General features: G+C 39.4%; 1 protein-coding gene across 2 annotated transcripts; it reads right to left on the minus strand.

Annotated features, from left to right (window-relative positions):
- Positions 1-1,721: 1,721 nt before the first annotated feature.
- Positions 1,722-26,825, minus strand: RTN4IP1 (reticulon 4 interacting protein 1). Of its 2 annotated transcripts, none has more exons than XM_045010190.1 (9): positions 26,144-26,825; positions 23,655-23,806; positions 22,783-22,851; positions 20,423-20,547; positions 17,375-17,423; positions 14,404-14,540; positions 12,351-12,534; positions 10,049-10,141; positions 1,722-1,850 (listed from the first exon to the last, which is right to left on the minus strand). In XM_045010190.1, the coding sequence occupies exons 1-9, from the start codon at positions 26,442-26,444 to the stop codon at positions 1,734-1,736; spliced, it is 1,227 nt and encodes a 408-aa protein (XP_044866125.1). In that variant the 5' UTR covers positions 26,445-26,825; the 3' UTR covers positions 1,722-1,733. The 2 variants fall into 2 exon arrangements, with proteins under 2 accessions (XP_044866125.1, XP_044866126.1); XM_045010191.1 differs by lacking the exon at positions 1,722-1,850 and adding an exon at positions 6,374-6,520 and having other exon boundaries at positions 26,144-26,824.
- Between the last annotated feature and the right edge of the window lie 99 nt (positions 26,826-26,924).

Below are 26,924 nucleotides of genomic sequence, written 5' to 3' on the forward strand. Positions count from 1 at the left end.
TACAATGCCACTTGAAAATGAGAACACATATTTGCATGGCACTTTTGTAGCTGGCATTGCAAGATATTTATATGCCATTCATATGCCCCTTCCTGCTTCAACCACCATTCTAGAGGACATGTTTCCATGCTGATGATGCTCGTTAAAAAAAAAAAGCATTAATTAAATGTTACAATTTTCCCCCAAGGAGTTGAGTATGTCTCCAGCTCCATGGCTTTACCTGCATTCTGCCATGTATTGCATGTTATAGCAGTCCCAGATGATGACCCACCACATGTTCATTTTAAGAACACTTTTACTGCAGATTTGACAAAACGTAAAGAAGGTACCAATGTGAGATTTCTAAAGATAGCTACAGCACTTGACCCAAGGTCTAAGAATCTGAAGTGCCTTCTAAAATCTGAGAGGGACAAGGTGTGGAACATGCTTTCAAAAATCTTAAAAAGAGCACCACTTAGATGCAGAAACTACAGAACCTGAACCACCAAAGAAAATCAACCTTCCGCTGGGGGCCGCTGACTCAGATGATGAAAATGAACGTGCGTCGCTCTGCACTACTTTGGATAGTTATTGAGCAGAACTCATCAATGCAATGGATGCATGCCCCCGGAATGGTGGTTGAAGCATGAAGGGGCAATGAATCTTTAGTGCACTTGGCACATAAATACCTTGCGACACCAGCTACAACAGTACCATGCGCACGCCTGTTCTCACTTTCAGGTGCCCTTGTAAACAAGAAGCAGGCACCATTATCTCCTGCAAATGTAAACAAACTTGTTTGAGTGATTGGCTGAGCAAGAAGTAGGCTTTAAAGTTTTACATTGCATTCAAAAATAAGTTATTTTTTGTACATAATTCTACATTTGTAAGTTCAACTTTCCTAAGAGATTACACTACAGTACTTATTTGCACTGTAAAAAATTTCAGTTCACCTATTTATAATCAAAATATAAAGTGATCACCATACACTTTGATTTCAATTACAACACAGAATACATGCAAAAATATTTAAATAAATGGTATTCTATTTAACAGCATGATTAATTTTTGTAATTGCTTGACAGCCCTAATTATTTTATATTGCAGTAGCATTAAGCAGCTTTATGCTAGGTGCTGTGTAAACACATACAAAGACAAGAAGTTTAGTCTGTACTAATGACTTCTGTTGCTGTTACTATACAGATGATCAAGAAACCGTAGATTGAAATTCAACACTTGTTTGCAACTCAGGACATCCAATGCTTCCTTTGGGGCAAAGTCATCATTCACAAGGCATTTTGATACTTATTTAAAACATGCATACAGCACAAACTGCTCCATGGACCTAACAAAATTAATTAGGCTGTCAATTTAGCTACTGCCATCAGGATGATGGGTATTAGTGCCCATATGAAGAATTACAAATCCTCTTCACACATGGCTATAATCTAGCCAACCTAGAAAAAGCATTAGCCTTTCCTCTGTTTCATAACTTTAACAAACCACAAAACTGGTGTAGGAAGGACTCTGAACCAATTTTTTATATTCAAGAACTTGTTTTTAAAAACGAACTTTTAGTACTTACTACACGTAGAGGTTCATGGCCTATAAAATTTTCAGAAGCGTTTTAACCTTAGGACACCATTTGTAAGAGACTTGCAAGGAAATGGTAGTGAACTACACCTTCAAGTCTATGTCCAACTGCCATCCATCAGCGAGCATAAACTGCAAGCAAAACAGAATGGCTTTGGATGTTATTTTTTATTAATTACACTGATCACTGTTTTCCCACGTGCATGTCCTCCTTCTAGCTTCAGAAAGGCCTTTGGAACTTCAGAAAAAGAGAAGACTTGCTCAACAACTGGGTGGATCTATGAAACAAAAACAGATTGATATCATTTGGCAGGGATCAAATGACTGAACATGATCCTAACAGCTTCTCCCCTACCGCACTTCAAAGTTATATGTAATAAGTAACTAAAATACAGTGACATCTAACCTTGGACACTAATATAGTCATCTATTGTTCAAGGCTCGCAGCTGCAGGACCCAGAGAAAGCAGATGGATACACTGATTCTACCTTACATTCCATACATTAATACTTGTAGGAAGAGAAGTGTTTTACACACTTTTCTTCGTTGTTGACATTTATTATTTATTTCATGTTCAACTCCACACATGCACCAGGTTCAAAGCTCCACAGGGCCAGATTTTTAAAAGGTATTTAGGCACCTTTGGGGATATTTGAAAGCATCTATGTGCCTAACTTCCCCTGGAGTCAGTGGGACTTAGGTGCTTTTGCAAATTTCACTAGGCCCCCACCTTTAAAAATGCCTTAAGAGTACAAGATACATACTGGTTCTCATAAGTCACTTTGAGCTAGTTTTTAAAAAGGTGTTTATATACCTAATTCCCATTTAAACGAGTGGAGTTAGGCATCTAGATACCTTTAAAAATCTATGTATAATTCACATGGTACAAGTTGGTTCTTGATCTAACAGCTATTTTGATGTATTAATTTTGCAAAGTAATCCTGTGCACGGTTTTCATGTCATTTCCAAATAAGGTGAAGCAACCACAGTCACTGTCCCCATCACAGTGTGGAAAACACCACTGCTTCACTCTTCTTATTTATACATATTCCTCCCTTGGGTCTTGCTAATGGTCACATTCCACCTGTACCCATGGAGGGGGAACATTAGCTTCTTCTGAAAAAAACATCTCATTGACAGCCAAAAAGGGTGCTAGAAAAGGCATCACTTTATTGAGCCCTCTTCCCAGAGGCCAAGATAAAAAGCTCTACAAGAACACTATCCAGAGGGTGATCTCACACCTTGATGCAATATTCCTGTAGCACTGGGCTGGCCACAATCATCTTAGTGGAAAGACAGATTAACTTTAGCTGGTTCTACATCTAGCTGTTGCAGTGATCGGTATTTAAATAACAAAGCCCTGAACACCCGATTTATTATACTAGAAAGATGCTTGTCATTTATAACACCCTGTTGATAATGACAACTCTCCTCTGGGAGAAGCTGCTCTTCATTTTTCTCCCCCAATCCATGTAGGTGAATACTTTAAAAAATCATAATTATTCTCTCAAGTTACCATATTATTCAAATATCTCTGAATGCCAAAGGCATAATGCAACAACAACAAGACAAGCAGCTTGCAACTTTCAGAAGCAGGGGCTCTTTTTCAAGCTTCTAAGCAAACCATCCCTCGCCCCCAATTTTACCAAACTGCAAAGGTTCATTTTCAGAAACACAGCCTGGGAAATGAGTGCATAGCACATCTACCAGTGAAGGGTTCCATATATCACTTCCCAAGCAAGGTTTTGAAAACTGGCCACATAATATATTCCCCCACCCCCAACAGCTGCACAACCCCAATATAGTAGCTGAAAAACCTGATGTAGGGTCCTTCACTCATTCTTCTGCATATTTTCAGTTCATATTATTGATATTAAACACCCTACAGCAAAGCCCAAATGCTGCAATAAAGAATGGGGGAGGGATAGCTCAGTGGTTTGAGCATTGACCTGCTAAAGCCAGGGTTGTGAGTTCAATCCTTGAGGGGGCCATTTAGGGAATGGGGTAAAAATCTGTCTGGGGATTGGTCCCCCTTTGAGTAGGGGGTTGGACTAGATGACCTCCTGAGGTCCCTTCCAACCCTGATATTGTATGAATTGATTTGTATGACTACAAAAAGCCAGGACATTAGTAATCAAAACAACCCATTATGCCACAGTAGTCACCTGCTCTCTTTATGCAGTCACAATGCTTTTTGACTCAGAAGTCAAATCAGCAGTGCCAAGTGGAAAAGCATGCATGACTGACATGTATGCTCGCTCTCACACACACACAAAAGAAAAACTGGAAGAAAGGATCAGAATTATTATATTTGATTCTCCCCTAAAGCCATTGTGCTAATATATATTCACCAGCTGCATCAAGCATACACACTCTGGAGTGACATGGTGGGTGAGGTAATAGCTTCTGTTGGTGAGAGACAAGCTTTCGAGCTACTTCAGGTCTGGCCTCTGTGTACCTCGAAAGCTTCTCTCTCTCACCACCAGAAGTTGGTCCAATAGAAGATATTACCTCACCCACCTTGTCTCTCTAATATCCTGGCACTGACACAGCTACAACACTTTATACCACTAAGTTGTACCTGGCTGAACAAGGGGAGCAACACAATCTGTTTTCTTTGCAGTGTGATGGAGAAGTGGCAGAGGGGGCAGTCAGATGCTGCATAGCACTCACTACTACCCAAAATTGGAGCAATTCTGACTGAGTTCAAGACTAACTTGGTGTTGCTACGCTGGTCAGAATCAGTGCTGCCCTAGGGATCAAACATCAGGGACAGGGAGGTAAAGCAATAGTGTCTTTGGCTATGCTGATGGGGTGAATCAATCCAATGCTGTGACTATTTGCAAGGGAAATGTAGCATCAACAGCAGTGACTGTCCTCCACTGCTTTAGCAGCAGCAGTGGGGGGAAAAAGAGCAGGGAAAATTCACTAACTTGTTTGTACAGAGCACGGCTTGAGGAACCTGAAGTACCTATAGACGTTATTAAAATAACAATATCCTTTTGCCGAGCTTCACTTCCGTTTAAAACAAAGAGAGGTAGACTGTTCAGAAGTGCACAGTACACGGGAGAAAACCACTGATTAGCCCAGGGTGAGCGTGGCCTGTGGCAGGGTGAGGCTCTCAGAATAGTAATCAGGAAAGGCTGGAGCTCAGATGTGATCCCCAGGTGGAAGCACAGAAGAGCCACTTACAAGGAAAGGCACAATAAGGATAATTCCAGACACCAAACTGGTTATATAAAGATTTCAGAACAAAAACGCCTATTACCCTCCATAGACCCAACATACATTTTGAACTACTTGTGATCACTTGTATCAGGTTATAACACTATGTCTTAGGTTCTCACTATATTACATAAAGTTCACAGCACATTTTTAAAATAGTGCTCTAGGGGATTCAGAGGAATCCCTAGCCCAACCTGACAGAATGCAAAACACTGTGCGTATCACTGCCACCAAATGCTCACAGCTCAGATGCTCCATTGTTAGAAACCTCTGGTCTGATTTAAACACTGACCCGTAAGCAATGCTCTAGAGACATGAATACTAAATTGATGATCCTGGCAATCTAAAGCATTAAAAATTTTCTCTGGCCTGCTGATTAGCCCATTGTCTGGATAACCCTGAAAAGGCTGACCATATCACAGCACAATGAGTCATTTGGCCTTCACTATAATCAACTGACTCAGATAAAATCTCTTCCTGTGAACTGGCAGGTGGGCTGGGGGGAGCATCCCTGTTTGCTGAATACATGACAATAAGTGGAGATTAACTGGATAATGCAAACACTGTCTATTTACAGCCACACATCAGCCCCCTGCCAGTGAACACTTACTTGTTCAGGGAAACAGGATTAAATACTAAAGGCTGGGGAGAGAAGGGATTACACCCACCACTAGAGAACCGTTTATCTGAAAAAACAGATTGAGTTTGAATATTCTCTTGCTTTCCATTCTTAACAATGCGCAGAACATTATAGATATGGATCCCTGGGTTCTTCAATGAGCTCCTTGCATGTTTTAAAAGGGGGAGGAGAGAGGAAACCTGTTTGCTAATGTTAGTTAAGAGTCTGAAATGTATCAAACCCAGCTCTGAACTCAACAGGCTATGACTGAAACGCTGCATTAGGAGTCCACTCAGTAGTAGTAATTTTCAAACTTTTGGCCAATCTGAATCCTTCCATGCCGGTCCATATTTCTCTGATAAGATAGATGCACTGACCCTTTCAGTTCTGACGTGAACAAACGAGCCTATGTCCTGCAGTCTTTACTCAGGTAAAACTCCCTAGGAGCTTTGAGCAAGAACTGAAGAATCAAACCCCATAACTCAAAAGCAATGATATTGCACTGGTTCTTTTCTGTGTTTCTACAGCACCCAGCATACTGATCCTGAGTAGGCCTTTGGACACGAACATAAATGTTTACTACTAACAATGCACTGCATATAAATATGCATATTTATCCACAAACTTTACACAATATGTATTTTGGGTTGAACACACTGTAATTCTGAGACATGAAAGCACAGTACCACCTAGATCGGGGCACTCATTCTGTGGAAAGGGCCAAATTCCATTTGTAATTATGGTTCATGAGCCAAGGTATAAATGTAGGACTCAGTACTCCCCTCCCTGCATCCACAGTGAATCTCCCCTGATGTCAATGAGAAGTTTGCACAAAGATCATTAGTTGAATTGGCTTTGTCGTTGCAACTAAAAATTTCATTTTTGTTTGGTACTTTATTGTCACTAAGTAGAAAATACACTCACCTTTAGGAACACCGCTATTTCTGCCTTTTGTTTCTCTTCCTTCCCCACCACCTTTCTGTTTCTCTCCCTCTTCCATGCCTTTGTTTCTCTCCTTTCTTATGTCTGCATTTCCTTCCCTGCTGCATCTCTCAAGTCCCACCTTCCATGGCCTTCACTCCCACCCCCTTCTCCATTTCACCACTGCAATGATATGCAATGAAATAGTTAATGCTGACATTAGAAGTGTCATCAATAGCCTCTAGATTTAACATCATAGTGAGATTAATGGGGGAGGAAAGTTCACACCTCTTGGAGGCACTGTTTGAAGCTGCTGTCAGACTCAAATATGGCACTTGCAGTGTTTACTTGTGTCACACATTCAAGGGTAGCTTTGGAACCCAAAGGCTAGAAACAGGGTTTTTCTTCTTAATGAAATATTAGAATCTCCAGAATATATGAGCATTATGTGCACAAAAATATATCGAAGAGTTTGACCTCTCTCGCCTTGATCTTAAAATAACTAGAACGTCAGAGATGCCTAATGTAAAATGATCAAATATGAACACGCATGCTCTGCTGGTAAAGACCCAGGAATGGGAGGGAGAAGTTCTGGATTCTATTTCAAGCTGTACCAAGGACTTCTTATGAGACCCTAGATAAGTCACAAACCGCTCTCTCTGCCTTAGTTTCGCCATCTGTCAAATGGTAACAATACCTAATTCACAGGGTGCCTTTGCATAACATGTGTCAAATACACTAGCTGCTCTTCTGGTATCTTTTAAAGAATTAAAACAGGCATATTATGTTTCTTAAAACAATATACTACTCCTGTCTAATTGCAGTTATGACAGAGTAACACATGTGATTAATAAAATTCTGACAGTGAAGTCCAAGTGAATCCAGTTATGTTTGGGGGTTTAATGACCAAATACAGCCTGTGCATCACTAACAGGAGACGCTGGAGCCATTTCCAGCACAAAGAGGAGGAACAAGAGACTGGAGCCAGCCCAAGCGTATTGTGTTTGCCACTGGATTCAGCTAATTTACCCCACGTTAAACACACTGGACTATGCAGAGAACGGCTCTTAATACCGCAGTGTAAGGAAAAATGGACAGCTTCTCTTGTAGAACTCTCTAGTCTAGAAGCAGGCAGTGGAAGCCATTCTATATTGTGTCACACACTCTTCAGTGTTACTCACTTGTACTGTTAGTTTAATTTGACTGGTGTTATAAATCCCACACAAACAAGAAGGGAGAACTGTTTGTGCAGCTGCATCTCCTATTTATACTTCCCCTCCACCTGAGTTTGCTTTTTTCAAGCAGAAGGATATGTCTCCCCTTACCAGAGAACCCTCCTCTCCCCATGGTTTGCACACTCCTAGGGGCAAGGGCTCAGAAAACGAAACACTCCACCACGTTCAGAAGCTGTTTTGTTCACCACCTTTACTCATTCTATTGTAGCTATTTTTGGTAAATATAGATTTATTTTCCCGCCCCAGAAGACAAGATCCCTGAAAGTCAGTGCTGATTAACCACAAAATACACAGCTGCACCAGACTAACCAACAGAGAAAGCAACACATTTGAGTATGTGTCTGGTATCTGCTTACACTGTTCCAGGTCTAATCATGATTTATGTGAATCTGAATATTCAAATAAAGTCCAACACCTGTGTAAAGAGTGTACATTGTGTGTTAGCTTTGCTCATGGAAACTGTATTAATGTAAGCACTGAGTATTTTCATGAACACTGGGAGCAAGCTATACTATCTAAGAAGAGAGGAACAGATGTTTAATAAAACAGAATTCACAGCCACAGCTAAATGCAACTCTAGAGTTCTTTCTCGCTTAAAACAAAAAACCCTACAGAGATGGGTTATTTAACAAAGTCTTTGCAACATCTCTCAGAAATCAATACCTCTGGGTTCCAGCCAACCAACACAAAAAAGCTAATTAAAGTCAAGGCGCATCCACACAGAGCATCTAAACATACAAAGCTGGGCAAGGTGGGGTCAAGCTTTCCAACTGATCTTGCCCTGGAGAGGGATGGACTCTGCAGGTACTTCTTCACTGCAGAGTCGACATGGGCTCTTCTCCAAGTATTGTCTGAAATCCCCCTTCCTTCCACATGCAAAAACCTCTGACCTTAGTTTAGTGGTTCCTTCATCTAAAGCTCACTGAACAATCTGGGGATGTAGGCTAAAGCCCAAATCGGGCGGATAATGCCTTCCCACAATTCCCCATGTGCCAAGAAGGACAGACAAATACTCCCACAATTCACTAGGAAAGAATCATAGCGGTTCAGCCTATTGCAGCACAGAGAACCATGGGATATGTCCCCAGAAGCCCTAGAACTTACACAGATGAACGCAGCAGCAGTGTGGACATAGCAACTCAAATGTCACTTGGCAGGGCAGCTGCTCGGAGCCAGCCTAGGCTAACCAGAGTGTTCATATCTGGGTGACAATCACCTCAGTTAACTCTAAAGTGAAAACAAATCCTGGGACTTTCCACTGGCTAGTCAGTACTTCAGAGGTGGCATATTGGGTATATGGGCAGAATAGGAAGTGCAGGTTATCCTGTGTGCCTGGTCAACAGCACTAAAAAGGTGAATAGCAGCAATGAAGTGGCCCAAAGGTCATTCAGGAATTGGGAAAAAAGAACAAAACTAAAAATACCAGTTTCTGGAAGAGGAGGGGGAAATATATAGTGGAGAGAAAGGAAATCCAAATGGGGACATACTTTGATAACCTACACACTTCTAGAAAAGGACTCATCTTTTCAACCCAGGAGTGTGAAATGGCCAGGAGATTCATCTAGAATCAACAGCGCAGAGGGGCAGGTTCTCTTCCTTGTTCTGCTTCAACAGCACAAAGGCAGTAGGAAACTGTCCATAGCATCTCTGCTGGAGATTTCCCCACTGTGGGGGAGTCCCCAAAAGGTGCTGAGACGCAAGGCCAGTTCTTACAGCACCTCATCTCCCAGCATGTGTGGATTGAGGGGAGACGAATTACACTCTCAGGAGGAGCCTCTCCATCCTCTCTTGCAGACAACTTGTAAAAAGCTCTTAAACTTGGGAAAATCAGGAAAGTAATAGTACAGCTTCCTCATCATGACCCTTTTCTGATTCCTCTGTGGAAAACTTCATGACAATTGACAATTTAAAAGACAATGGAGCTTGATGAAATTATGTTAAAGTATCACTGAATTTTATACCCCTAAAAAGAGAAATAATTACATACAAGATTCCTCACACCACTCTGTCAATGCATGTCAGCTGTGACCTGTAATACCCTAAATATTCTAGCACTGTACATGTCTGGGGGTGGTTGGGTACATGGATAGAAGCAGCAGTCAAGTTCAATTTGACTGAAGAACCAACCAGGTGTGTCTACTACCCCAGCACCCTTTTTTCATTTTCCTTGTCAGAGTTCAGGTTAAACAATCACTTCCAGTGCCAAAAGTAGCCCATTTTGCCTATAGCCCAATACATGTTATGTCTGAAAAGAGGGGAGAATCCTATTATTAACAAAGTAGGAAACATCAATGTCTACATCCTGTACACTGGGCGAGAACTAAGTGAGAAGGAAAAGTTGAAAAGCAACAATTAGCCCTCTCACTGAACAGTTTGTAATGTTTTATTCCTTAACTGTGGATTATACACTTTTTAAGGCAAAGCAGCGTTTATTTCAGCAATAATACAGGGGGTTAAATTACTGATTCTAACATACCTTTCCTGATTCAACCAGTTTTGCTATCTCATCCAAAGATTGGCCGCTCGGTGTGAAAAATGCCCATCGATAATGGATTCCTTTACAGAGGTGCTGAAATGGACAGATCACACAAACACACAAAGAGTTACAAAAGAAACTCAAAATGTGAACTGTACATTTAAACAAGAGAGTCAGAGCCTAGAAAGATATCTTAAGAAAAATGTGGGAAATATTTTCTGGTGTCTAAATGTCACAGAAGCACATGGACTAGATGTATGCACATGGATGTTGCGCTGTCACAATAAGATCAGAGTCCAACTGCATGAGTTGGCAAGTTGTGATAAAAGCCTTATCTTCACAGCCAGACAAGCAAGACTGTTTCTTATACAAGATGTAAACTGTGCAAAGTCACATATACATATGTGTACACACACACACACACACACACACACACACACTCTCTCTCTCTCTCTCTCTCTCTCTCTCTCTCTCTCTCTCTCTCTCTGAATGAATCCTGAATTCTGCTAGGGATTCAGAGCCTTTCACCTCTATGTAATCAGTTCAAATCCAGCCCAGGGTGGCGATCTGCCTGATGACTGGTTGGTGGCCCATTTGAAGTGGGCTGGTTGTCTCAGTCCAGCTCTCAGCAGACAGGCATATTCATACTATCACTCAGCACTTGCATCAGTGGCTAAGAACTGAGTTAGGGTGACCAGATGTCCCGGTTTTATAGGGACAGTCCCGATATTTGGGGCTTAGTGTTATATAGGCACCTATTACCCCTCCACCCCCCATCCCGATTTTTCATACTTGCTGTCTGGTCATCCTAAACTTAGTAGGCCTAGAGAGAATGAACTATTTGTACCCTCTCTCACTCACAGAGGCAGGGTTGATTCACACTAGGGGAGCAATGTGAAAAAAGTTAACATTACTGCTACGCATCATGCTCCTTGAAGAGCCAGCCACTTTCCATCTTTGCAGCTGTCAGTCCAATGTCATTCACTACTGTTCAATTAATTATATTATATATTAAAATACATACATTATGTTAAATATACATAAAAGGGAAACTGTATTGTACACACACACACACACACACACACACACACAAATATAGGCAGCCCTACAAGGTCAACCTGGGTTCTCACAGTAAAGTCAGCTTTTTCTAGCTCAACTTCATTGAATATAGATTCTGCAGGCCAGCTTTTACTCTTGGATACATCATGCAGAGACAGAACTAAAGGATCTGCTGAAAAAGAAGGTGTCATTTGTACAAGGTAGCTTTTCAGAAGATGTCAGCCTTTAAAATGCAGCTACTGACAAGCAGGGGCCTACTCCTACCAATTTTGCTAGGAGAAAGAAGTGAATCAAAAAGGGGATTTTGATTAAAATTTCAGCAAGATCTCACATTCAACCATACAAGTCAGGAGTAACTCCAGTGATGAAAATCTGGTTTGAGAACAGAATCAGGGCCTTGATTTTTCAAATCCAATTGAAATGTGATACATGACACAAAATGCCTCTCATGTAAACCTGCAGAAAGCTGCACTGAGCAATATGGGTACAGCCTTCTCTCCAGGCTCGTACTTCACTTTATTATGAACAGGAGGCCTCCCTTTTAAAGTGTCAGTATTAGACCTGGGGTCTCATTCGAATATGCAGCCACAGCAACTGCTGAAATAACACTCCTTTGGAGAGCAAGAATTGCATGTTCAGGGGAAAAAACAAGCCTTTAAAAAAAAAAAATAAAGAGTTCACTTGTCTGTTTCAGACAGAAAGGAATTATTTAAAAAGTGAAGACAGAAAAATTAGGGTAACAATATCACCACCCAGAAACACGAGTCGGGAGAGAGAAAAGAGGAAAAAGGAAAAGAAAAAGTGTTTCTTAGCTGTCCTGTGGGAATTCTCTCCATTAGGGATGAAGACGGCACATCACTGGAGCAAACAATGTGTTGGGTGAAATCCTGACCCCAATGAAGTCAATAGCAAAACTCCTATTGACTACAATGGGGCCAGGATTTCATCTGTTGCATTTACTGTAGACATACCAACAGGACTTACTATGGAAAAAAAGTAGAAAGAAAAATCTTAACTCAGGGGCACCCAAAACACTCCCACATCAGCCAGACAGATATCAGTTCTCACTCAGCTATGACCAACACTGTATATGGAGGAAAGGAAAAACACAGCTGGGAGAGTATGAGCATGCCTAACTAAGCATACAGGAATGAGGCCAAAACCCCAAAACATGTACCAGGAGACTAACTGCATCCAAACTCCTTATTACATAGAGTTAACGCATCCATTTCGTTAACTGTACCTTTACAACTTTGGTTCCAATCGTGATTCCTGTTTGCAGCATGCCATCAGCTACTCCAAGCCTGTCCACGTTCAGTAGAAAGGGTGTTACCAAAGTAACATATGTGGCTCCTGACCATTTCTTGAGGAAATCTGGAGACCATTTTTCAGTGGGTCCACCAACATTATCTAGGATGAAATCAAACCTGGAAACAGGGAAAAAATGTGTTTGGAAAGCACGGTGTTGCACTGAAAAAGATACAGAAACAGGCCAACAGTCTTGTAATTAACTTGTTTATTTGAGTGAAAAGGTGATTCTAAGCAGAGATTGACTATAGCTGAAATGTCCATTTACAGATGCAAGGCACTGAAACAATCTGTGCACAGGAATGTAGCATGGAAGACCCAGACTTTCAACTAAATCCTAGTTCCCTATAACCCAGCCCCACTGTACAGAGATTGTACCTATATGTTACTGGTCATTCACTACACAGGATACAACCATCTCAGGGCCAACTAACAATCTCACTGTAGCTAAACTGACCACCACTCTAATTGTTTAGAGTCACTATGACTTTGTTACATTGGCCTACACATGCAGCAGCAGCTAGGGTACGTGAAAGGCAAGCTGTGTCCACACTCACTATGGTGGGCAGCTATATGTAGCACTCAAAGGCTCTGACAGCAGGGAGGCAGCAGGGAAAGGCTCCAGCGGCTCCCCTCCACTGGGGCCTTTCACTGCAGTGAGAAAAAGGCTTTGTCAGGGGAGAGGCAGGGGAGCTGCTGGAGCGTTTCACTGCGGCGAGAAAAGCCTCCCACAATGGGGAGACAGCAGGACACTACAGTGCTAAAAATAGCAGTGTAGATAGGGGAAAGACTGCTTGTGCATGTAGGGGTCAGATGTGTAGGACACTCTACTCACCTATGCTATTTATACCCATGCTAGCTGGGCGTGCTGTGTCTGTACTTTACATACTGCTGCAAATGTAGACCCACCTTATGAGAGTTTCAAGATATTCTAGAGCTTCACATTCTTCTCCCAAGTAATATTTGCTTGAAAGTTTGAAATTCAAACTATTTAGATTCAAATATAATTATCACAATTTATATTTGAATAATTCTTTAAGAAAAAACAAACAAAAAATCCTTAAGGTGGGAATTCCTAACAAACAACTAATTCCAAGGAAAACTGTAAATACATTTTAAACATAAATGTATTTATCTTGAAACATTTGTTATTTATCTGAGACAGCTGGACTCGGCTTCCAGAAAAGCTCAATCTATTCCCAGCTCTGCTGCACACTTGCTATCAGACTTTAGTCACGTAACTGTTCCATGCCTCAGTTTCCCTTTCTGTAAAATGAACTATTAGCGCTTACTTACCTCACACAAACCTGTAAAGCTTAATTCATTAATGTTTCCAATGTTGTTATAGCTGTGTTGGTCTCAAGATATTAGAGAGACAAAGACAAGCTCTCAAGCCTAGAGCTCTTCTTCAGGCCTGCTTCAGCAGCACTGCAAACATTACCAAATTAAGCTTTGCAAATCCTGTGCAAGGTATACCAACACCAACAGTTCATTTTACAGAAACTGAGGCATGAAACAATTAAGTCTGAAGCAGAGCTCTGTGTAGCTTGAAAGCTCGTCTCTCTCACCAACAGAAGTTGGTCCAGTAAAAGATATTACCTCATCCACCTTGTCTTTCATTAATGTTTGTAAGCGTTTTGAGATCCTTGGAGGGAGGCTGATATAGTTGTGGAAATCATTATCATTATAGAAATGTGTTTAAATGAGTGAACTCTTCCCCATTGACTTAACCTATTTTTTCTGACTTAATACTGCAGAGCAGTCTGTATTTCTGATACTCATTTCACAGCCACATTCAAAGGCGGGGAGGCAGAGAGCTTGCTTTAGAAAGTAAGGCTTTGCAAAGAGAAAGGCTCAAAACCCCAGAGGCAGGGAGTCTACCAGACTAATTTTGGATTCGAGCAACCCAAAAGGTATATGCCAGGGAGTCTGCTTGCTGCCTATGTCCCTACTGTACTATATAAATATTTAACTGCATTAGTACATACAATGGTAACATTTTCAGTTGCTCTGCTACATCTCCAGATTTGTAATCAATCACATCATCTGCTCCAAGCTTTTTCACCAGGGTACTGGAATCCTGAGAACAAACTGCTGTCACATGACCACCCCAAGCTTTCATTAGCTATATATATAAAAAAACAAAAAAAAATTCTAAGGTTTAAAAATTATTTAAACAATGACAATACCTCAGAAGACCAACATCTCATTATCAACAGAATCCAAATAAACATCTGCAACAGAGAGGGGGCACAGCAGGTGCACTGTGTTATTGTGTAGCGCAACTCACTAGCACACAACTCCATAAACCAGGGATGGGCAAACTTTTTGGCCTGAGGGCCACATCTGCATATGGAAATTGTATGATGGGCCATGAATGCTCATGAAATTGGGGATTGGAGTGCGGGAGGGGATGATGGCTCCAGCTGGGGGTGTGGGCTCTTCGGGGGCCAGAAATGAAGAGTTCAGGGTGTGGGAGGGGACTCCGGGCTGGGGCATAGGGTTGGGTGCAGGGGGGAGGGCTCTGGCTGGGGGTGGTCTCTGGGGTGGGGCTGAGGGGTTTGGGGTGCAGGAGGGTGCTCTGGGCTGGGACCAAGGAGTTCGGAGGGCAGGAGGGGGTTCAGGGCTGGGGCAGGGGCACAGGGCATCATGGGTTCAGGCTCTGGGCAGCGCTTACCTCAAGCAGCTCCCAGAAGCAGCAGCATGTCCCCGCTCCGGCTCTTACGCGGAGGCGCGGCCAGGCGGCTCTGTGGGCTGCCCTGTCGACAGGTGCTGCCCCTGCAGCTCCCACTGGCCACAGTTCCTGGGCAATGGGAGATGCGGTGGCAGCGTGAGGAGACCCCAGCTGCCTCTACTCGTAGGAGCCAGAGGGGCGTCATGTCACTGCTTCTGGGAGCGGCATGGAGTGGGGCAAGCCCCTACCCCATTCCCTGGCTGGAGCACCAGAGTGGGGCAAGCACCAGACCCCACTCCCCAGCAGGAGCTCGAGGGCCGGATTAAAATGTCTGAGGGCCGGATGCGACCCCGGGGCCATAGTTTACCCACCCCTGCCATAAACAGGGTTTAGGACATGCAGTTATAATAATTTTCTACTTTGCTGCCTCTTACAGATCTCAGATACCAGGCTACCTTAAGTAAAAGGCTGTGTGCCTTTCCAAGTTGGCTATTTGGACAGTTAATTCTTCAGATCCTGACAACTACTTAAGTATGCACTTGGCTGCTAATATACAAAGTGCAAACCTGTCATCAAGGTAGATAAAAATTAATGATTTTTTAAAAAAAATTTAATCAGATTTTTTAATTCAAATAGAATTTTTATTTTTTAATTTAAATAATACGTTTTTCTTTTTAAAAATAAACCTGTTTAAAATGAAATATGAATTTAATACAAAATATGTTAAGTTGTAAAATTATGATCTCTTAAAACATTTAAGTAAAAAACAACTATACCGAATCCCTAAGCCTCTATCAAAAGCTTTGAGTTAAAGGCTCTTTTTCTAGATTAGAAAAAAGCATCAGGGGAAAAAACATCTAACTTTTGAGCTCAAGCTTTGTAAATATATCAGAAAAGGTCATGAACTCTATTCAATACTTGTTTCATTAATAAAAATAAGATTTGTATGCTATTTTGTGTGTTTAATTAAATTCCAGTTACCATCCTAATGCAGCTTGTCACAAGTCATGAGCAAAAAGTTAATTATCTAGTAAATAAGCAATATATCATTCACCATTTTCTAACATACTAAGAATGTACAATTAATAAGAATCTGAAAGTATTAAGCTATATATATGCGTAAATAGATATATATTGTTATAGTGTACCCTAGGTATAAAAAAGATGTATCAAATCTAGTGTAAAGACACTATTTGGTTGTAAATTTGGTTGTAAACTAGAAACAATAACCCGGCTAGCTGCAAACTTCAAAGAGCAAAACTATCACTAATTTATCATAGGGAAGGTGGCTGGTTAGTTTATAGTCTGCAAAGCTGCTCAAACAGAAAGGAATTTTACTAATTATTTAATTTACCCTCTATTGTATACATTATTCTCACTCTTCATTGCAATATCTTCTTTGATATTTGCCAACCATAAGCCTAACACAGGAATGAATTATTCTGCATGATGACAGGTAGCAATCACAACTACTCAGTGGCAGGCTCAACCTTTCTTACTGAACTCATTTAGCAACCTGCTTTATCAAGGCTCAGGCAGACAGCGTACCACTGAAAACTCTCCCATGCTCTTCTAAAGGCTATTACATTTACAACTTTGAAATCTAAAAAAAAAAAAAAAAACCACTTAGTGGTGCAATCATCTAAAATGCATTTGTTTATACTCTGAAGACAAAGATGCTTGAGTGTAATGGGACATTGCTTTCAATCAAAAGCCCCAAATTTAATGCAAATGTACTAAGAATAAGTTTAAAAACACCTCCTCTCCCCAAAGTTAGGAACTATTGAGATTAAAAAAGTGGGGAGGGGAAATTGCCTTCTAAGCCACTACACTATATTTGAGGCACATAAAAATATTAACACATTAAGGAGAATTTACATCAGAAAACAAAGCAGTTTGTTGAAATCATTATCAATTTATACCAGTTTATTCCACTTGGGGGTAAGGGAGGCAGGAAATCTAATCAAAACATAGATTTCAAGTCACATGGAAATTGAAGTCTCCTTCCCAGTAACTAAAGCCTTGAAGTGTAATCGTTCACTTCCTACACCCATAACTTCTCTGCCCCTAAAGCCTACTCCTTCCTAATTTAGGCTAAGATAATAACAAATCAGATGGAAATGATAAATCTCAAACTATTCAAACTCTCTTACCTTTGGGCTTGCACTGAGATCATTCAGTAGCTTGCTGATTCACCACCAACATCCCCCACCGCCTTTCCCTTAAACCTTGATCATAGAGTATTTTCATAAAAGACTCACACTGGGCTTATTGTAATACATCACCTGGATTGCAAAGGTACCAACTCCACCTGAAGCGCCGAAAATTAATATTCTGTAAAACAAGAGCAATTCCAATTGATAAAACCTAACTGCATCGCAAGACAATTCCACCATGTAAGAATCCACGTGAATTAAACTAATGAAATACCCAATATACACAAAGATTCCTTGGTAATCCTATTTACATGAGGGGGAGGATTACAACAGGGAGATGAACATGAATGTAGGAGAGAAGCAGCAGCTAAGACAAAGGTCTGATGAATACAGCATTGCAGCAATCATAACAAATACCTAGGGTTATATTTTAGAGGAGGTGCCAACATGGCAGCTTTAAAAAAAAGTGCAAAATTTTAATAACATTCTACTTGAATGTCTCTTACAGATCTCAGATACCAAGCTATGTGAAATTAACAGCTCTGTTTCTCTTTCAAAATTGGTCCTTTGGACAGTTAACCTTTCAGATGACTAAAAATGTGAGGTAACACTGTCGACTTATGCTTCTATGACAATAACACTATCGTCCAGTACAGCAAGGCAGCTCTTTGCCTTGTTCATATGAGTTTTCCACTAATCCGGAAGTGGAACTGTAGGCCAATAATATTTTCATCAAAAGACAATTTAAAGGAAGCACTAGTTCCATCCTTTCTCCCCAAAAGAACAGAATAAGGTTAGCACTTCATAAGCTTGGACCCATACTTTAGGCATCAAATTTTCATTGGTTTTGTGTTGTGAAATTTCCTTAACAGAAAAATCAATTGTGAATGTAAACCTAAGAGAAAATATGTGTTTAAAGTGGTGGTATTTACAGTACTGGGACATTTTAGAACTCATGGAATGTAAGTCACATTATTAAACTCTATAGCTAACAGAAAAATAAATAATAAAAAATAATAAACATGTAATGAAGTAGACTAGGCAAAAGTAATTTTGAGGCTGAACTAAACCAAAATACATTTCTTCTCTAGAAATTCTGCTGTAAATTGAACAGAACTCTGCTAATTTTCATTTATAATTGTAAGAGATTACAGAATACCAAATGTTCAGAATGAGCAAGTAAGATAAAGATCAGAGCTACTGCATAAAACACGTTTTGCATTTATTTTGACAAGTGTACGTTCACTTTACCTGCGTGTAATAAATACCTCATAGTATATTACTAAACACACTGCAGACTATTTTGTTAAAATAATCTATTCTTAGTGATATGAGACCTCAGTACAGCACTCTAATCATGGTGTTTTACAAACTTCATCTAGATATTTTATATTAAACCTTTAATACATAGACTTATAAGAAAGTGTTACCTGAAGCCTATAAATGGAATTGTAAATTTTGAACTATCTGCTGACTTCAGTGCAGGAATATTCAAGTCAGAATTTTAGTGACTATTTTGTTCAAAAGACTGAAGTTCTGAGATATCTGATGCCCCGTAGTGGTTTCATTGAAGTTTCAGTATCTTCAAGCAAATGATGTTTCTGATTTAAATGCTCTCACTATGCTGGGTATGAAGGAAATTGCTTTGGCAATTCAAGATTGTAGTATAGTCTGGATGTTGGATTCAACATTTTGGTTTTTTAAAAAGGCACATACTTTTGCCAAACACCTTGCCAGTTTTCTTCCTAACTTAAAATTTGCTATTTTCTCACTAACTTTTTGGAGAAAGCTACAGCTAAAGAGCTGAAAATTCATCTTTTGAAGAGTGACCTAAGTAAAATATTTCAGTGGAAGTTTAGAACAGCTTTGGTGAGGGTTCTCTCTTTATTCTAAAAGCCTCCAGGATACATGGATCTTCTTTGTACATGATACAAGAGTTCCACATCTGAAGCAAAGAGCACTAAGTAAATTTCCAGAAACAAAACAAGCAGTCAAAAAACTTTTTCAATCCCCCAACCCAAGGGCTGACCACAGCCTGTTTGCAACCCAAATGTTATACACTGGAAACTATTTACACTATTTATAAAGCAATCTATAAGCTCATATGAGTAATTATTAGCAACAAAAGAACATGTAAATAGTGACTGAGAATGTGAAAGTAAAACTCACTAGTTTTTTTTCCATTGTTTAAGCTGAAGCAAATGCAAAAAGTAAAGAAACAGTATAAATAAAAGTTTTTTTAAAAGCGCTTTCACTTTTAGGTACGTTTTGTAACCTAGGTAGGACATTTTTAATTTGTTTTAACTCAAAGGCACCTCGTTAAATGATATTAATCCTATTTACATGCAACAAATTAACCAAAATGAAAAATGATCTAAAATATTTAAAAAATAAAGAGGGAGATAAGTGTAAAGTTCTACTGTTTATTACAGGGTAATACCAATAGTTTAAAGAATAGAAGCAATTTCAAAGAATAATTTATCTTCTCAAAAATATAGTTGACCTTTAGAACAAACATTTGCCTGACATTTTCATAATGAAATTTACCATGGCCAGTTACTTCAGTATCTTCCAAAGATGCAGATGAAAGATTTTCATTAAATCCAATGTCCTTTGCAATATGTTTTATTAAAACATAAAACTCCATGATAACAGGAGGTCGGAAAGTATAAGGTCAAGACCTTGCAAACATTTAGGCATATTACTAATTTTATTTATGTGAGTGGTAGCACTGACTTTAATGAACTATTCACATAAGCAGAGTTAAGAACACGTATAAGTGTTTATAAGATCAGGACCAAGTTGGATTTTCCTTCTGTTTAGAAGGAAGCTGAGGTGAGAAGACCTCTGACCCCATCAAAACAATTGAGGGTCTGATTTTACAAGCTTTACTTAAGCAAATAGCCCCACTGAAATACGACTATTTGTCAGAATAAAGGTTAGCCGTTCAGGCCCTGAATTAAGAAAGTAAACTTTCAGCCATATGTCATCTCTGTATCTTTACCATACTAGTGCAAATTCAAAGGCTTTACCATTTTGTGTATATAGGAATGACTCTGCACATTCATTTTTTTTATTTTACCTATCTTAAAAATTTAAATTCAGTTAGCTCTCTATACAATAAATAAACACACAAAACTTAATGCAAATATATTAGCACCAGGACCAGTTACTTACCGTTTCCCACTGCAATTATCTTGGTTCAGTCCCCCAATTTGGTTCATTGCAGACCATGCTGTTAGACCGACATATGGTATGGAGGCAGCTTCTATGTGACTGAGACACTTGGGCTTGTGAGAGATCTAAAGCAGAAGATCAGTCATGTCTAAATCACAGTGAATAATATATTTGTGGGTTGATAAAAATTAACGTTTTTAATATTGATTTCAATAAAAAATTCAGATTTGATTTACATTAAATACATCTTTCATTTTAAAAAAATAAACCTTTTCTATAATCTATTAAAATCACCTACATTAAATAAAAAATAATATTAAGCAGTAAATGTTTGCTGTAAAACTTTTAAAGAGTCATACTACTGAACCGGAGGAAGTCACTGGCTAAGAACCTGGAACTAGAGCAGGGGTTCCCAAACTTTTTTGCTCCACGACCCACTTCTGACAAAAAAAATTACTACCCAACCTCAGGAGCAGGGACCAAAGCCTGAGCCCCACCATCCCCGGGGAAGTGGCGGGGGGAACCAAAGCCCAAGGACTTCAGCACCAGGCTGGGGCCTGTAACCTGAGCCCCGCCACCCAGGGCTGACACCATCAGGCTTCAGCTTTGGCGCCGGGCAGTGGGGCTCGGGTTTTGGCTTTGGTCCCAGGCCCCAGCAAGTCCAACCCCACCCTTGGCGACCCCATTAAAACGGGGTCACGACCCACTTTGGGGTCCCACCCCACAGTTTGAGAACCGCTGAACTAGAGTTTGCTGAGCTGCTAACCCAGCTTTTGACAGCAAGAGCATTGACTGCAGGTGCTGAGAGAATATTTTCTTCATTTCAGTTTACTGAACTAATTCAATACAATGGCTAGTTCATTCAAAGTTAAGAAAACAGCTGGGAGCTGAAAAAAGTGGGAAAGCTTGTTTTCCTCTTCCAATCTATGAATAAAAGCTAAGTGTGAGAGGATGAGATCTTCTAGTTCTAGAATCCTGAAGGACATGGTGACCACAAACAACCTGTTCAATTCACTAACGACTTTGTTTAATAAATCAGTTTATTAAAACATGTTCTGCATTTGAAATTAACTTTTTTTCTTATGTATTCAGCATATAAGGTAGTTTTATTTAACTACTAAAAAAATTAATGCTGATTTTATGCATTTTTAACTAGACTCTAGTTTCCATGCAAATGGTGCTTGACACAAATCATAAGTAAAAGATTAGTCATGTACTAAGAAATGTATCATTCACATTTGCTAAAATAAATAAAATGTAACAAATTTAGAATCTGAATAAAATGTAAACAAATATATAGCTTAACATACATATGTATAGTTTATTCTCCTAATGTGTAACAAAATAGTACCACTGACACTGCACCCTATATTCTTCATAGAGATACTATATTATATGATAATGGCATAATTATGATGTATTTAATCAAGGTAAGTCATGCGAGATGATATTGAAAAGGTTATGATTTCCTGATATGATTATCCTATTTGTATGCATTTATCACTTTTGTATCTGAAGTTAGGAATATTGACTATGTATCTGTATTAGAAATGTGTTTACACCTGGGGAATGCCCACTAGCCAAGATGCTTCATTCTGAAAAGCTGTGTGGGGAAGGGCCATTAGAGAAAACAGTAGGCCTTAGAAGAAGTTTATCTCCCACTTGGGGGCATTCTTGAGGATGCTGCAGGCAGTCTCCGAGTCAAGGCTGCTGTGACACTACTGGGACATGTGACCAGGTCACCTAGTGCTGGACTCCACCTTGGGATATCAGTATTTTTCCACTGACTGCCGCCATATTCAAAAGCTATATAAGGTAGGGGAGTGACATCATCTTGGTTTTTCACTGGAGAGAGCTTGTCACAGCAATACTGTGTAAAAGGAGCCCAGGCTGGTGGGCTCAGTGGTACCCCAGCTCCAGATGGCACCCCAGAAGGAACCCTTCACAACCACATTTACTATAAAGTCTATGTTTAGTTGTAAATCCACAAGTTTTAATGGTAACCAATCAGTGAGAATCAACATTCCTTTAGGAAAATAACTAAAAAATACAAATATAAAACAAGATTAAAATCAATTATTATTTACATCAAGGTTTCCTGCCTGCTAATTTAAATTACAATTAAATCACTGATTTAACTCAACCCACCAAGTGGAATACACAAGGCTACAAATTAAACAAGCTATTCTAAACCTCAGCTGTTGAATTTTCAATGTTTCAAAATATCTTGACTAGATAAGTAGAAAAATATTTTTTTTAAATCTATACAATTTAAAAACTGTGAAAAAGCTATTTAGATTTTGTAAGAAACAAAGTCTGCTGAAATTTTTGTTTTTATATCAAAATTTTGGTATGGTTACCTCATTTCCACTAGCTACAACAAACTCTGATATAGTGCCTTGCTTCCAGGGAGGAACTGCTGCCCATACCTAAAACCAAAGAGAAAACACATTTGAACTTTTATTATTTTCTTAATATTGTATCTATATCATAGAAAAGTCATTTTCCAACCTCCAGAACAACTTCAGTGTAGCATAAGTAGAGATTAATTATACAGAATATCAGTTTCACTAGATCTGAGCTCATTATAAAAAGGTTTCATTTGCTCTCCTAAACTACAGAAGAATGATTAATAGAAGCATGGATGGGCCATATAACTAAGACGTACTGTACAGTGTATAATATAAACTTTTGGAGAAAGCAGATTACATTAAACAGTTCATATCTTATTGGAAGGCCATGAGCTGGAACAATACCTGAAAGAAAAAAAAACATTCCTCCAGTAAAACCGGAAAGAGTTAAAAGCAAGTCTTAAAAGGATTTGTATGGGGCTCATAAATTTGCTGGCTCTTCAACTATGTCAGAGATTTTGGTATTATAAGGTAATATAGATTTACCCAAGAGAAATTTCCTGTTAAAATTCTAGTTTCAATCAAAATGAAGCAGCTACAGGTGTTTTGATTTTTAATCTAAGGAACCCCCACCTCAGGATTTTAACATATGCAAATTCAATGGACCCTAAATATAAAGGAATGGGGTAACTAGCCCATATGAATATTTTGCAGGAAAAAACAAATAAGAGTTCAAAAAAAAAGTTACTGCAATCCAGTTTTCATGTAGGCTGCAGGTAGGCAAGAAAAAATAGTTATTTGCAAAGAAAAAGAAAAAAATTGACTTCATATTAAATTTTCAACATAGATAAAGTTTTAAAAAATGAGACAAGTTACATCACCTCATCCCCAGGTTTGAAATAGGACACATTTAGCCCACATTCCATAATTACACCAGATACATCTCGACCAAGTGTTAGAGGAAATTCACTCTCGGAGCTTTTCAATTTCAGTGGATCACGTTTCGCATTTAAAGCAGCTGCTCCATAACCATCTATAAAACATGGTTTAACAGAGTAGGAAACATCAATGATTATTTTTATAGAACTGCACAAATCAGACCAGTGAGCAAGGTGTAAAGTTGCATTATGCACAGACTATACATCCCTGATTTTTTTTACAGTTCTGAAAATGTTCTCATCTCTAAAGAACTAGAACCAAGCAGAACAGTATTATTTTAGGTTTTAAAAAAGTTTATACAACTAAGTATCAACTTTTAAGTCTTGCAATATTTCTTCTTTTGTCCCATTTGGTGCACTATATAAAAATATTAAGTATCATAAAACCAGCTAGTAACTTATAACACGATATTAGACATCACACTGACAGATGTTTGTTATTTCATTATAAGAACAATTAATCATTTCATGTGTGACAACAACACAGCACTTTATTCTATTCTCTTGAGAACTTCAGCTGATAACACATTTCATCTTACAATAATACTTTATAGCTAATGATGCAAAAGTATTGCAAAATATGTCTCATTTCCCCAAGGAGGGAAGTATTACATCAGCACCCATCTAAACATGATTTTGGAAATCACTAATGGCCTTATGTTTAGAGGTACTGAGCAACTCTAACTCCTATTAAGTAAATGTGAATGCTCTGCATCACTCATGGTCACACCACAACAACAAAAAAATCCTGTCTGGACTAACCATTTTCTATTAATAGAATATCAGGGTTGGAAGGCACCTCAGAAGGTCATCTAGTCCAACCCCTTGCTCAAAGCAGAGCCAATCCCAGACAGTTTTTTCCCCAGTACCCTAAATGGCCCCGCTCAAGGATTGAACTCAAAACCCTGGGTTTTGCAGGCTAATGCTCAAACCACTGAGCTATCCCTTGCCCACAGTTGTTCAGATATACAAGGCCTTCCAAATATATAATGGTCTGCATAGCTCTCCTATTTTAAAAATTATCAGTCATAGAAAAATGAGCAATCACAATTTTAATTATGCACCATTATAATAAAGAAGCTTAAAGGAACACTCAAACACAAAATATTTTCTCAGGATGAAAATATGGTGTTTTGCAAGTCATATGTACCAAAAAGCTCCTTAAAATCTTTGACTATCTCAAAGATGTCTAATTTATTTTTCATAGGTACATGAGCATTGACAGGGCCAATTCTGCAATCATTAATCACACAAATGATCCCACTGGCTTCAGTAGGCCTCCTCAGATGACTATGGGTTGCATGATTGGACAAACAATCCTATAACAAACAACCTGCAATGTTTTGAGTAGTTTTGGCCCCAGAATACAAACTAAGGCCTCAGTCTCACAAGGAGCATCATACAGGCAGATCCCTGATCCATCCAAAATTCTGTGTAGGCTCTGAAGTCTGCTAAGATGGCGCTCACTGCAGGATCAGGGCTTTTGAAGAGCATTAAATTGCAAGTAACTGCTTTATCACTGAAATTTTAATCTCAGTTGTTTAAAAAAATAGAAAGTTCTTTCAATTTTCATCAGACTAATATAAAAATTTGAAATGCAAGCTCGCATCTTGCTGTGAATAAACCGTGAAATATAAGATTTTCTGTTATTTTAAGTTTTTGTTAAGATTTCTGAGCCTGCTATTGAGAACAGTTGTCTGACTAGAAAAACATCAAATGGCAATGATCAATCAGTTAAATGTACTGATTGGCCAAAGCCTTGAATTCAGTGAACAGCAGACCTGAAAAAGAGCTGTGTAAGGTCGAAAGCTTGTCTCTCTCACAAACAGAAGTTGGTCCAATAAAAGTAGCCACTGAGGCACCTATGCAACAGGAAGTTAGGACAAAGATGAGAAATAAACATTTTTGGGAATTAATTCTATGAGCCAACTATCATGGGAGTTGAGGAAGCTGAGTGTTTTGCAAGAGCAACTCAGCACTGTGCAGGCCTGGGCCCTTGAACAATAGGAACCAAACTAACAGAAGAAGAAGAAGAAAAACCACTTTAAAATTGGGTTGCAAGTTGATTCTCATTCTGATCATGCATTTTAAGTCTGTGAAGGGCAGCAACCAGCTGCTTGTATTACTTGGGCTAAAACCCAACCTAGTTTTGCTTTGATAGATGCAGAAATGTAATCTAAAGTTCACCACTCCACCCTGACAATTTAACAGAAAAAAAGCTTTGCAAGAGGATTTTCCCACAATAATCATGGAATATTTTTCTAATCAGCCCTGTTTAAAAACTATTGGACCCACAGGCACATTTTGGACTATGATTTACAACAACAATTTAATAAGAATAATACAGGTATAATAAAATTATATTTACGGTATGAACCATGTTATGTTAAGAACTTAATCAACACTAAAATACACAAAAATAAATCACTTACTTCTCATATTAACATCTATAGGGTTTAAACTTGCAGCATGGACTTTAATAATGACTTCATTTGGAAAATGTATTATAGGGAACGTCATGTTATTTGTAAATCGTAGCACATCATTTCGCCCATATCTATCTATTATCCACGAAGCCATAATTGTATATCTCTGACAGGAGAGGCTGATATTTCTACATAGACAGGGCTTGATTAAACTTTTGCCTCTTCTAAGGCAAGTTGCCATGGAACCTTGACTGAAAAGCAAGCCCCTGTATGCTCTCCTACTAAGCAGGTGCATCTTTAAATACATTATTGCCAGCGCATAAGGTGGGATCTTTAATGACTCTAACTACTATTCTAGAGGTGTAAAAATAATTACATGCTGGCCACACAGATGCTTTCCATCTGCACAGAAATAATTTTTTAGCCAATCAAATCCATGTACGTTTACCAACTTCAATTATTTTACAACTATATGGGGGGGGGGTGTTTAGATTAAACTTTTAACTACAAGGCTCACAGCTTTTGGGGTGTGAGCGAGGGGGACTAAACAAACTGGCTTTTCCCCCCGAGCACCACAGCCCCCCGAGACTCCCTAGTCTGAAAGGGGGGAGGGGAATCCCCCAAGCCGGTTATAACTCACCAAATCCCAGTGTCCCACGGACCCCTCCCCAGCCAGCTCAGTCCCCACCCCACGAGACCCCGGCCCCCGCCTCGCTCTGCCCCTTCCTTGCCCCAGCCCCAGCCCCAGGGGCCAGCGCGTCCCTGCCTGAGTCTCCTCCGCTCAGCG

This window comes from Mauremys mutica, chromosome 3 (genome assembly GCF_020497125.1).
Source record: "Mauremys mutica isolate MM-2020 ecotype Southern chromosome 3, ASM2049712v1, whole genome shotgun sequence".
Taxonomy (NCBI): domain Eukaryota; kingdom Metazoa; phylum Chordata; order Testudines; family Geoemydidae; genus Mauremys; species Mauremys mutica.